Raw genomic sequence first — 13,610 nt, forward strand, 5'->3', positions numbered from 1 at the left:
CTCTGTTGGCTATAAAGAGGGAGCAGATGAAGGGGATATAAATGTTTTGTACAGAACTATGCATGATGAGTCTATGTGAGTCTAGTGAGCCTGAATTGACTTAATTCTGAAATATTGCAGAATATCCCTTTAAATTGGGAAAAGATTGCTTTACAGTATAATTCAATGGAGAAATGACTTTATGTAACAACATTCAACATCATTATTCCAAAAGAAGAGCTGTTCTCTGTTTCAAAATATTTGAGTTAAATTGATAAATGGAAGTTCTTTTATAGGGCAAAGTAAGCACATCTTTTTTTTTTTTTTTTTTAAAGAGACTGTCTTTAAGGAAAAGCTCTTCACAAGCACCCTACTCTTTACTCTGTGTATAGGTTTACTTAGTTTCATGGGAAGGCTCTGGATTGTTACCTTTTATAGATGCTGACACCAAAATGAGCAAACCAGGTTGAGGACAGAGGCTCCAGTCTTGAGTGGTATAAATGCTGCTTTCCCAGGCAGAGTCATTTCTAATTTTAAATTCATGTACACCATTAACTGGGCTTCACAGGGGTCAATGGGCTGGAGAGTAGCGTACCAATATGTCAATCAATACTGGGATACCCATGAATGTATCAATCGATTCTGGGACATCTGGACCAAGAATTAATCCTGAGGCTATCATTATCACTTATCCTATTTAGACAGAGGGCTTTGTCTTTGGTAGAAGGCCCACGTGGAGGGGTCCCTAGCCCTAAGAAATGAATCTCAAATGGCAGGCTTGAAAGATCAACTTGAAGTCTGTGAAGTGACTTAGGACTAATGAAGGGCATTACTAAGGTTGCCATGGCGAGATAGAGGGAATCAGACTAAAGCAATGGTCCCAGACATGTGCCCAGAGATACCCCTTATTTTCAAGTGTCACAGTAGAGTGCCCTCTGGAGCTTGACCCAGTCATGTACCAATACCCCCCAGACCCAAGACTAGGAAACTAGGATCTGTGGCTAGAGCTCTAGTAACACTTGAGAAGTCCCTTCTAGATGGAAATCAGAAAGGAAAGTAGAAGGATAACACTTACTCATAAGTCGACTTATGTTCTTGGAAATAACCATCTGGTAGACACACATTTAAATGGCCTCTCACTGTGATGAGAAGTGGGTAATGTAAAATCAATAAAGCCTGCCAGCATTTTTCAGAATGTCTTACCATGAATATGAGAATAAAATCAAGCCCTCATTGCTGTTATTAAAAAAATTCTACAAATTATGTGTAGAAAATGAATCACTCAGAAATTGGGCAACATTATACTTTGGTAGCTTATACAAAGTGGAGAGCTCAGAGCTTGCAAATTATTCCTTCTCATAAGCAGAATACATTTTTCTTATGATGTGCTTTTCTTACCAACACCATCCCTGAACCATTTAAGCAGATATATTACATTGAAAAACCTTTGAAAATACGCAGACCTGGTTTAAAGGCATCCTCACATAGTGAAGTCAGGAAGACCCAGATTCTAATACTCGTGCTGACATGCACAGCACGACCTTGGGATTATCACAGTTTCCCTGAGCTGTTTCAAGAACAACCAGATTATGTATGTGAAAGCATGTGGCACAGCACCTGGGATTAATAAAGCTTTCAGTACTCTTTCCTTCCTTGCCTCCCTACCCAACTTCATCAGCCAGACAGCTCTCAGAAGATATAGATGAGAGGGTGTGCATATAAATGTAAATAACTCTAGGCCAGAGTGAGATGAGAGATCAGGCAAAGTTGTATTTAGCAGAGGTAAGTTTTGTTCCTAAAAATGACTTTTTATTAATAACTCAATATAGGCAGGCTGGAAACAAAGGTAGCTTGTTAGGCATCCAGACTATGCTTCCAAGTGTCCTAATAATTTCAAGAATTTTAAAGTTTTGCCTGCACCCCCCCCCCACACACACCTTCTCCACTCACTCACTCACTTACTCACTCACTCACATACTCTCCCATGAAAGGACCTACCAGTCATGCCTCTAGAATGACTTATCTCAGCAGGCATGACTCTAAAACGTATAAACATTTATTTAGTTCACTTCATTGTGACTCTTTAAATACCTTTGCCCCGTGGATGAAGCTTAAAACAAATGACATGAGACAGAATAGCTTTTGTGATAATTTTTTCTTCTCTTTAGAAAAAAAAATATGTACAAAAGAAAGCTAGGAAGAGCCAACATGAAAGTGTCAAGAAAACATTCTGATAGGTATAGACAAGGGAGCTCCTTCTCTCAAAGGAGTTACACGTTAGTTATTACCATGCTAGAAAAATGAGATGCAGTTAAAATTCTAGAACAATTAAAAGCCACAAAGTCAAGCTGTTACTCTGGGGCTCTAGGTTGTAGATGCTCTGATACCCTTTCTGTAAAATAATACTGTGCAAACTGTAAAATATTCATTTTCATATAAAGTCCATACAATATGATATATAAAACTGTTGAATTGACAGGGGAGACTGGTACAGGTTGCTTTTTGGAAAGAAGTCTGTAGTGTCACTTGCCAGCCCAAGGACATGATTCCAGAAAGATCTTGAGTTTCTTAGATGGGAGAAGCCATTATCTAAGAGAGAACCTTACATCCCCAACACCCCTTATATCCAGGAGTCTCTGCCACTTGTTTATGTAAGTAAGTGACGTCATTAATATATTACTTTAACTTAGAATGCAAAACAGGTTAAGAGATAAGAACACAAAGTTCTTTTTGAAAGGGATATTTCTTTCTGCACAACTGATTTTGAGATTTACCATTAACCAACATTGCCCTCCCCTGCAACTCAAAAGTTAATTTTCACTAAAATTCAAAAGTTCTGGAGGAGGCAGCAAGTATGGTATTAAAGGGTTAAAGTGAATTGTTATATTTTTATTTCTGTGCCTATAAAACTGAGAAAAGAAGGTTTGTGTACAAATATCACAAAACAACATCAATCATTGAATCAATGTGGTTCTTCAATGCACACTGGAACAAGAAGAAAATTTTGTTGGTTTTAAAATTCTGGCATAAATATATTAAAGCTGACCAAAAAAAAAAAATCAGGGCAAGCTACATCACTTCCTCATACAAAAAATGTACAAAACATTAGCCTCTAACTAGATAAACATAATACTTGTCTTCACAGTTTGACATCAAGTAACTGTGTGTCTTGAAGTATCGAATTGGAGGGTGATAAAAAAAAAACAGCTTGTGACACCTCAGCTGTCTCAGGTGACTTCGGTCATGGAGGCAGAGTGATTCTGCAAAGACAAGCAGATGCAATCTCAGAATTGAGTTGACTGACTCGTGCACACACACTCTTCCCTTGCCATGCCCTTGTCTCCCGGCTTTGTACGGGCCGTTCCCTTTTCCTGAAATGCTCTTCCAACGCCCCTCAAATTTTCACCTCTTCTGTTACATCTTCCCTGATACATATTTTTTAAAGTTTTAAAAATTTATTTAAGTAACCTCTATGTCCCATGTGGGACTCGAACTCATGACCCTGAGATCAAGAGTCGCATGGTCTACTGGCTGAGCCAGCCATATGCCCCTTAATCTTTCCTGATTTTTCAACCAAAATAAAATAATTTCCCCAACTAAACTTGGTCTCTATATAATTGTCTTGTATTATACCTATTCAGCCATGTTTTAACAGAAACATTTAAGGATCTCAAAGTAACTTTGGCTGCATCCCACATTTTTAATGTAGTATTTTAATATCAAAAGTTCTAATTTTTAAAAAATTTTCAGTATCACTTACTGAGTCATGAGCTATATAGAAATGAGTTTAATATTTTCAGATGTATAGGGTTTTTTGTTTTTAGGTATAGTTATCTTTGAATTCTTTTTCTAGAGAATGTAAGCTGTGTGATACAGATACTTTACAATTTCTTAGGACCTCTATGTGGTTTATTTTCATACTAATTCATGTGTTTTGAGGATTATATACAATGCACATTAGGTCAACCTTACTAATCATCAATATATTCACTATATTTTGTTTGCTTATTAATTAGAAATGTGTAGCAATCCATACTATGATTGTAGCTTTGTCTCTTTTCCTTGTAATTCTATCAATTTTTGTATATACAGCTTGTTTATATAACCCTCACCTCTTGTTTATATTACTTAATATTACAGAACCACCTTTTGCAGACCCAACATTTCCTCTTTTGTTTGAACTTAAAACTCCCAGTCCTCGGAGTCAGGAAATAAAAGAAGCTGTGTCATTAGATCTGATTATTACAGGCTTCTTGATGCCTGTTTATTTTTAGGACACTAGGGATTTATAGTATATTCTTGAGAGCTCAACTACACATTTTAGAACCGGAGCATTCTGTTTTTCAAGGTACTCTAATCTGCAACATTTGTGAAAATTAGAGCTTGATGCATTTCTTGCCATAATGTGAAAAATAACTTATCCCTTTGTGTTTTTACTTTATTTTTTATTTTTTTATTTTGTTTTTACTTTAATAATATGCTTCCTTTTTGAAAAAACTTCTGTGGTCAATACTTTGGTCACTTTCATGTTTATAAGATTCTATTTGAGAGTAAGTGGTAAAGATAAAGTAATTCAACAGCTAAAGGTAACTAAAGGGTGACTTCAGACAGATCTCTTTAACTTTGCAGGTATTTTCTATTTAATACAAAATCTATAGTATCACTAGTGTAAAATCAAGGGGGCCATTAGAATACCTCTGGGAATATTTTCTTAAACGTAAATATTCTTTTACCTCAGAATTGCTGAATTAGAAGCTCTTGGAGTAAAGTTCCCAGCATCTGGGCCTCAGCATAAATTGGGTTCTTTTTCTGCTAAGAAAAAAATGTCTCTCCCTCCTAACATCCGGAGACATGGAGAGACTTTATACCAACCCAGAGTGAGTTAATGCAATAGTTTCATCTCTAACTTCATTTCTTTAATATAAACTAGGTTTGACAGGCACACAATTGCTCAACACTAAGGGTGACTGCTCAGGTGCATTGTGGGCATGGGATGCAGAGCACAGATAGTTCTAAGTTGGTCTCTTTAGGATCACAGTAATTCTGTGGGTTCCTAGAACAGGGCCACTATGAGATCACAATAACCCTATAGGACCACAAAATAATGCTTTGGAAACCTGACCATTTTTGTCTTGTTTGGATTCTATAATTTCTTACTTTTTGGTTTCTCTTTAGTACTTGGGAAAGATTTTTAGAAAATGTACCATGTGTCAATCCACTATGCTAAGGGGAATCGCAAATATTCAAATCTAGTTGATGTTTTAGAGGAAGAAAAAGTGCTGGAGCCTGGGGGCTCCATGTGGCAAAAGGGAAAGAATGTCTCAGGAGGAAAGGAAAGGAGAGTGACCAGGTCCTCTCCCCATCCAGTCTTCTCCTTGAGGTGTCTTGAACAGTGGGATGGATTTCACATGTCTGAATGCACACTCCGAAGAGAGGTTCATATTTTCTCTCAGATCCCAAAAGTTCTTCTTCCTGGGAAGATGGTTCTAGCCCAGAAATTACAACTTCTAATAGAAAGCACAGCTGTTGGAGTTGCACAGAGTTCTTGCCCACAGGGAAAAACACAGGGCATATTTATTTTGAAAGAACTGTAGCTCAGTTCAAACACCTTATCCCCTACTGCATGTTTCCATTTAATGCTAAGAGATAATAGGTTTCCAAATGGAATTACCTTGAATGAAAGACCAGGCTGTGTGGCCTAGTACAGCAAGTAGGGCCTTTAGAATTAGATGGGCCAGTTTTAATTTTGACTTGGTGACCTTGGGCATGTTTCTTAAACTCTTTGTGCTTTTATTTACTTCATCTACAAAACAGAATTAATAATATCAATTTCAGGACTGTTGCGAGGACTGAATGTGATCACTTGCAATAAATGCCAATTTTCTCTTCTTGACCAACAAATAGTATAATCATCCTAACTACACATGTGGAAACATTTGTTATTAAAAGCATGATGTTTTGTTACTTGAGTCCTCTACAGTTGGCATGGAAGTCATCACCTGAGAAGTAAATGCTCTATCCAGCATCCTGTAGCTTTACTTTGACTGCCTTTAGAAGTCCTATCCATTGTTTCTTATTAATTTCTATTTTCTTTGGAGGTTCATATAAGTGCCCATAATCTGATTTTAGGTTCTTGGTTTTGTCTAAAGTGTTCAGTTCAGATTTTGGTTCTGGCTTGCCTCTATCCATCAAACATCTATTTCATACCTAGTGAATGCCAGAAAATATGGAGAAACATAAAACAAGACATCATAGTGTTCAGATCCTCAAAGATCTCCAGGTTCTTGGGGGAGGCAGATATGAAGGGACACTGTTGGCATCCATTGGGTAGGACAATTCACAAAGGGCTGTGTATTCAGAAAAGGACTCATTGTATCCAGATGAGGTGATGCACGTGGATGAGGTGATGTACGTGGAAATAAAGATACATGGATAGATTTGAAAGAAGTTCAACTTACTGCCTATAGTGAGTAATAATATATGTTTTGAAGGAATCTTTTATCTTTCTTGAGGAAGATCAGTTTTTGAAACTGTTTGGCACTTCAATTTCATCCAGTGTAAGTGGAATCCTCCAAACTATGGTCTAGATGTCTCTGTGACTTGGATGTTCAACTATTAATTGTTCTGAGGGAGAAGGTAGACAGAAGTATGAAGAAGGTTTCCAACAGAGGGTCTCTTTAGGATCACAGTAACTCTGTGGGTTCCTAGAACAGGGTCTTTATGAGATCACAATAACCCTATAGGGCCACAAAATAATGCTTTGGAAACCTGCGTTGGGCAGAAGCATAGGGTGGAAAGGGGATCTGCTTAAATCAGGAAATTCAAGGCAAAGTAGACAGCAGTTAAAAGAACACAGACACTGCCGTGTTTGTGGAACTCAGTAAATATTTGTTTGCTTTTAAAACTCACCTTTGTCTTCAGTTGCTTCACCTCAGCAGTAGAGGCAACCACTCTGATCTTATCAGATACAGGAACATAATTAGATGGGGAATACCAGAGAGAGTCTATCTCACTATTTCATTATGAGGCATCACGATTTAGCCACTTTATCATTCAAATATTGTCCTAGTTACTAAATAAAATTGGCCTCCCATATAATTGGTTCACATTTCATAAATGTGGTATTCCATAGTAGGTCAAGATTTCTTAAAACAGCTGGGGTTTAAGATAGGCATTACTAAGTACTTCCTGAGGATTCACAATTGCCAAGCTCCCAAATAAATACAAGACTGAGAAAAGCTTAAAGTTCCTGAAGCCTTTAGATCAGATTTTTATTAGTGCTGAGTGGATTCAGTGGTATCCTGCTTCTTATTAATTGTTCTGAGGGAGAAGGTAGACAGAAGCATAGAGAAGGTTGGTAGATGAATTGATTAGTTTACCTCCCAAGACAATAGGCTTTGAGCCTGTGGGTTTGGTTTGCTAAAACCACTTTACTATACCTGTGCACTTAAGGTTTCCAGAGGGCTTTCTATCCTCGGGAAAGCCATTAGGGGTACTCCGCGGGGATCCTCAGGTTTGGGTTTAGAAGGAGATCCTTGTGTTCCTTTAAAGTTATGGACCACACACATTCCCTGCAGGATGAGGGGAAAAAAGACTGGGGTCAGACTGCAGCCATCAATGCCCGGCCATGTGTGAGGGTGGCAGGCCTTTCCCCTAGACTGTCATTGCCGTAGTGACTTTCTCCCTTTGAGCCAGAGGGTAGGGACCATGCAAAGACCTTGGGCATAGTCTAGGGTGTTTGCCGGGCACCTTGAAGGGCTGACAAAGCATCTGACTAATTACCACATGGCCAGTGATAATCAATCCACCCCACTGAGGCTGTTTCCTCACCTGTAATAACACCAATCTCACAGATCTCTAGTGATTAAAAGGCACAATGAATGTAAACCACCTCATAATAACAGCTAACATTTACTGAGGCCTCTCTGGGTCTGGCATTGTCCTGAGAATTTTACCTTCCTGCATTTACCCACTCAACAATCTTACAAGGGAGGTACTAACATCACCTCCGACTTAGATAAGGAGGCAAAGTTAGATCACTTGCCCAAGGTCACACAGAAATTTCAACTCCATAGCCTCTTACTCAGACCACTACACTACCCTGTTTCTTTACAAGTACCAAAGGCATAGCCAATAATCAACGTGAGGTAGTCTTCACCTTTTGTCCAAGAGGGCCATCCTTAAATTACATGACTACTATTTGCTTGAGATTAAATAACTCAGTGGTAATTTTCTTCTGTTGTTTCCATGAAAATACTTTCCCTCTAAATTAGTATTCACTTTTCTTTATTTCCTACTGAGGCCCCCTTCATAGCTGAGTCTGTTTTTACCATTTTCTCTGCTTCTTTTGCCCTCATGGAGGGCATGCTTTCCATGCTCTCTCTTCCCTGGCTCTGCATCTTTGTTTCTTTCTCCAGCATCTTTGAATCTTTCCTGTCACTCTCCAAACTCTGCAGGACATTTATGTAAATATTTTCTACGGGGCTTTCTTCCATCTCACCCTCCAGCTCTGCTTAAACCCCCTCCATTCAACAAATGGGAGAAGTGGGAGGTACAGGAGCTCTGGAGTTGGAAAGACCCAGGTCAGATTTATGGCTTATTGGTTGGGTGGCCATTTGGCAAGTTACTTATCCTTAAGACTAACTTTCTTCATCTATAAAATGAGGTTAAGAATATTGTCAGGCTTGTCAGCATGTGACTTGTTGTATATAAAGAGTAAGGCACATAGTAATTGCTCAACTAAGAGTCTCCTCTCCATTTCATCTTCATAGGAAACACAAAATAAGAATGCCAGTATGCTGCAAGTATGCTTCTGTCCTCAGACTCTTCTCTCCTGGTCTCCTCTCCAAGACTCCACTTTGGAAGTTTCCAGTCATTTCTAAGACATCCATCCACTCCCATTTCTAAGCTCAGTGTGTGCTTGTGAGGTGTGTACATGTGCACATGCAGATAACAGTGGGGGACCATGGAGTCTGTCTCCTGCCATAGCAATTCAGTAGCAGTTCTGGGTCTTACACAAAGGCCATTTGTGAAAAACAAATTTTGACATTTGCCATCAATTGGGAAGGCAATAACAGAGCAAACAGTACTTGATAGGTAGGAAACAGGGTTGCAAGTTACTGAGAAAAAACAAGTTTAATATTAAAGCAGGATTCGTCTACAGGGCCTTAGAAAATGCAAAGACCTTCACAGATTTAATCCCATGAAGACCTCATGGAATAGCTTGGGACAGTTAGCACTGCTCTTTCCAGGACCGAGGGGCAGCAAAATTATTTGGCTTTTGAGCCCAAGCCTGCATTTGTGAACTACTGATCTGTCTTTGAAAACCCTCTTTTCTCTTGAAGCCACCCATACTCATTCCTCTTTTAAAAAGCAGTCATTGGGAAATATCACCTAGGGGATATGTATGTCTCAGGATCATCTCAGTACCGCTTTTCCTGAAGCTTCACACAGACAATTTGCATTGAAGTCCTCCATCTTTTACTTTAGAAAGAAAGCTTGGATCCATTAAAATTAATTGGGAGATCAGTGTTCTGAATAAATGTGAGCATTTTCTGCATCTCAGCAGGTAAAAATGTCAGAAAACTCTAAGTTGGAGATTGGGAGAGGTGTATGTTGGGAAGGGCAAGGAGGAGGCATAGAAAAAGGAAGAATTAGGTCATAGGACAGTGAAGTCCATCTGTGTACCATGCAGTCTAAATGGGTGCTTTGGACCAGGGTAGGCAGGATGGGAGGAGGGATATCCAGAGTATGATGGCTTTTGTGTTTTAGGAGGAGCTTGCTGAATATGATTAGGGAATTCATTTCCTGTACAACATACGCCTCCCAAGCCCACTGATTTACTTACTGTAAATCCTCCTGGGTATATTTTAAAATCCCTAAAGAGTATTTAGAAACTGTACCTCTGCGGTATGCCCATAAAATAAAAAAGAAAGATAAATGAATTATTGCTACATGCTACAATACAGGAATCTTGAAATAATTATGCCAGGTAAAAGATGGCAAAAAATGGATGTAGACTATATGATTCCATTCATGTGAAATCCTAGAAAAGGCAAACTCATATAGCGCGATGGAAAGATCAGAGGTGGCATGGGAATGAAGAGAAGGAAGAGAGAGGAAGATGTATCTGTAGGTCAAAATTGATCAAACTGTACACTTCATGTGCCATTTATTATCTGCCTAGCACACTTCAATAAAACTGTAAAAAGACAAAAACAATAAAAATTAACATCTTCACTTCCAACCAAACTGAGATGAAAAGATTTCCTAGTTGAGCAGGTGGCTAGGCCCCCATCTATTTGAGGAACTAAAATCATCAGAAATGTAAGGATATGGAGAAAACTGTATTAACCAAAACTCTTCTCCAGAAAAATTACTATATGTGGTTGAGAGCCATCTGGAGTGGAAATAAGACCCCAAGAGCCATGTTTAGATGGTAACAGAAGACTTCTAATTTTAGTCTGGGTGTGGCTAGAGGAGGGTTTTCTTACTGCTGAGTGGGATATACAAGTGTGAGGCCTGAGAAGGGCTGTCTGCTTCCACCCAAGGTCTTTGTTTCTGTTCTTCCCTCAAGCAACACTTAGCTTCTGCTTTCAATACATTCTGAACAAATATTTAAAGAACATTGCTAAAAAAGAAAAAAAAACAACATTGCTTTGATGCTATACTAAATTTCTAGTCTGCCAGGCCTCACTCCTCAGCCCAGCGTTGAAGGAAGTAGAGTAAGCCATCCTCCCCAGGCATTCCTCTTCATGACTCTCAGGAGGAATATACAATCATATTTCTGGAAAAAAAAATGTACTTTGGAAGTCATTTCTTCAGCAAAAAGATGCATAATACTTGGGGAAAAATTGCAACTTGTAAGGCTTGGGCAGGAGGAACACCGATTTACACTGTGGCCTGGCCAATCTGACTTGCCGTGATCCTGGACAGCCTTTCAGAGGGCACGAGATGGAAAAGGTAGAAAGAGGGAAGCCGACCTACCAGGAACAGGGCTACAGCAGTGCCCAGGATGAAGCCTGCAATCACATCGGAGCAGTGGTTCCGATACTCAGAGACCCGATTGAGGCCTGTCAGGAAGGCTGTGCAGAGGGTCCCGAGGCACAGCACTGGTTTAGCCAGTCGACTGCTCTTTGTCTTGATTGTGCTTGTGATGTACATCTGGAACAGGACAGAGACTACGGAGTGACAGGCAGCTTATGTGTATGGTGCACACCCATGCATGCACGAACACGCACCAGCACAAGCAAACAGGGTCCAAGCCCAAGGGGCCACTGTGACTAGTTGAACAATTCCACTAGGTCTCGTAGGAAAGAATTTGGGTAGGAAACGAGTGCAGCAAGAAGAACAAAGAGCCATACACGAATCACGTTGTTCTGTATTCCAGTAGGCCCATCTATAGAAATAGTGATGCAGGGAATGGCCACGTAATAAAGATTAGCTTTAGAGCATGCAGTTTTTATGCAACAAATTAAAAAAGCACTTGGGGTATTTGGAAACCCATATAGAATGCCAGATTCCAAATAAACCTTCTGTGAGAGTGATTTTATGGAAGACAGGTCAGGTAGGTGAGTGGCTATACATTTTACTTTTGGTGTCCCTCAGAGTTCTAGCTGATTCTTCACTCTTATAGGCAACAAATACAAAAGCATTGACTGATTAGTTGATTGAAGTAGAACTGCCAAGTGAGTGTGTCACACAAACAGGTTTTAGTTGTGCTAGGAACCTGATTCTCACATTCCTTGGAACAGTTGTGATCAGCTCTCTCCATCCATTTACTCTAGTGTGTTTTAAAACATTTAAGCTTTTCTACGGGTCCACGACATCCAAAAGATTGGGAGGACCTGCCTGAGGAAAAGATGATGCAATTTTATGACACCTGAGATGTAGGCTGTTTACTAATGTGGGGAGCTAGGCAAGACTCTTAAAGTTTCAGAGGCTCGGTTATTAAATGTGTGTCTGGTGGTCTCTGAAAGGAGTCAAGTTAGAACACCTTCGGCAATGGTTACAGGAAACCACTAGAGGGCATTACAGATCTAACCCATAATTTCTTTAAAAATTTGAAAAATGAGCTTGCAACTCTGAGACACAGTAAGCTGACACTAATAATTGATAGTGCGTTTGTATGGCCTGAGCACAGACAAGGTCAAATAGATGTATTTTAGAATTTCACAATGGAAACTTAATTTCCTAAGTTCACAATTCACAACAGTGGTGTGAAAGCAGGAAGTCTATTACATGTAATAGATGTGCTGTGAAAAACTAGGCTTGGATCAGTTACACAAATGAGAGCACATCATGACATCACTCTGACGCTGTACAGGAAATGTTACTTAACATCTATACTCGATATATTTATCTTTAGTATTTTCTGTTGTTTTTTAGGTACACCCTTTATAAATGTGTCCTATAAGATTACAAACTATTAAGGGCATGGGCTTATGGTTAGTATTCTTCTCAGTATTAACCAGCACTTAGAAGATCCTTGTTGAATAATTTCTGAAAGCACTTCACACATAATAGGGGCTCAAAGAGTGTTCACACAATTGGAATCTTATATCGGGGTTTATCTGATTGTAGTCTGTGGGGCATGATTTGAATTGGATTGTATCTGAGTCCTTGAATACATGTGCTACAGCAGCATCTATTCTGAGTGAGCAGACTTCTTTTTTTCTCAAAAGAAATTTATATCTCATTTGATGAGACAATAGATTATTACGAGTAACAGATTTATTTTTATAACGGTGTTCTACAAATTTCACACGGCAATGAGTTGAGTTTGATAAATATACAGAGAAGGGTTCAAGAGTATGTTGTTTCATATAACTTAGGTTCTAGATAATTTAGAATAAATGGATATTTTGAAAGTTGAAGAATATGTCAAATGCCTGAGAGGACTTCCTTTGTTTAAAAAATATGTGCCATTCTATCGATTGATCAATTCATCCATGTATCTATCATAAAGCGAAGAAGTCTTTCCAAGCTACAATTGATCTGTTTTGTAAGTTGAGGCTTCTATGTTATCTACATGCATACTTCCTTAATGTGGGGGCAGGTAAAATAATTTTTAATCATATATTCATTAAAAAGTAGACCTAAAAGGAATAATTAGGAAAGCTAATTTTGGATAATTGGGGGTTGACAAATTCATCCTACAGATATGATCCTATGAACGTGACACAAAGGAACCATTGTTTTGAAGAGAATATCCAGCAATTTACTTTAAACTGTACCGAATAGACCAGACCTGTAGTCAGTCACCTTCTTTCCACCCTGAATGTATGCATTTGGGTGATGTCAGGGACACTGTCTCCTCAGAGGCAGACTCTCATAAGAGAGTGCAGATACTCTCACTGGAGCGGGTGGGAACAAGCTCCCCTGGGGGGTGGGGGGAGTCTTGCTCAGAATTTCCGGGAAGAATGGATTTAAAGGGGTCTTTCCTCTGCCTTCTCATTCCTTTCCCTTTCATTAAGAACCACTAGACTAGTCATACTTGGAATATAAGTTCAAGTAAGGAAAAGGTGTATTTTTGACCACTCGTTGCTCTTCCACAGGTAAATGCACTGGATATCCAGCCTTTGAGCAGATCCCTAAACCTCTATGCTCCTCATTCTAAGGAAGCACAGGCC

General features: G+C 39.1%; 1 protein-coding gene across 2 annotated transcripts in view; it reads right to left on the reverse strand.

Moving 5' to 3' along the window:
* Window positions 1-2,121: 2,121 nt before the first annotated feature.
* PLPPR1 (phospholipid phosphatase related 1) overlaps window positions 2,122-13,610 on the reverse strand; it is a 259,951-nt gene continuing 248,462 nt past the window's right edge. The window contains exons 6-8 of one of the 2 annotated variants that reach the window (XM_055302088.1): window positions 10,966-11,142; window positions 7,419-7,550; window positions 2,122-3,239 (exon numbers count right to left, since the gene is read on the reverse strand). In XM_055302088.1, coding sequence (XP_055158063.1) covers window positions 3,207-3,239; window positions 7,419-7,550; window positions 10,966-11,142 — 342 coding nt within the window. In that variant the 3' untranslated portion in view covers window positions 2,122-3,206. The remainder of the gene's footprint in view (window positions 3,240-7,418; window positions 7,551-10,965; window positions 11,143-13,610) is intronic. The other variant, XM_055302089.1, reaches the window with a different exon arrangement.

Source organism: Nyctereutes procyonoides, unplaced genomic scaffold (genome assembly GCF_905146905.1).
Source record: "Nyctereutes procyonoides isolate TBG_1078 unplaced genomic scaffold, NYPRO_anot_genome, whole genome shotgun sequence".
Taxonomy (NCBI): Eukaryota; Metazoa; Chordata; class Mammalia; order Carnivora; family Canidae; genus Nyctereutes; species Nyctereutes procyonoides.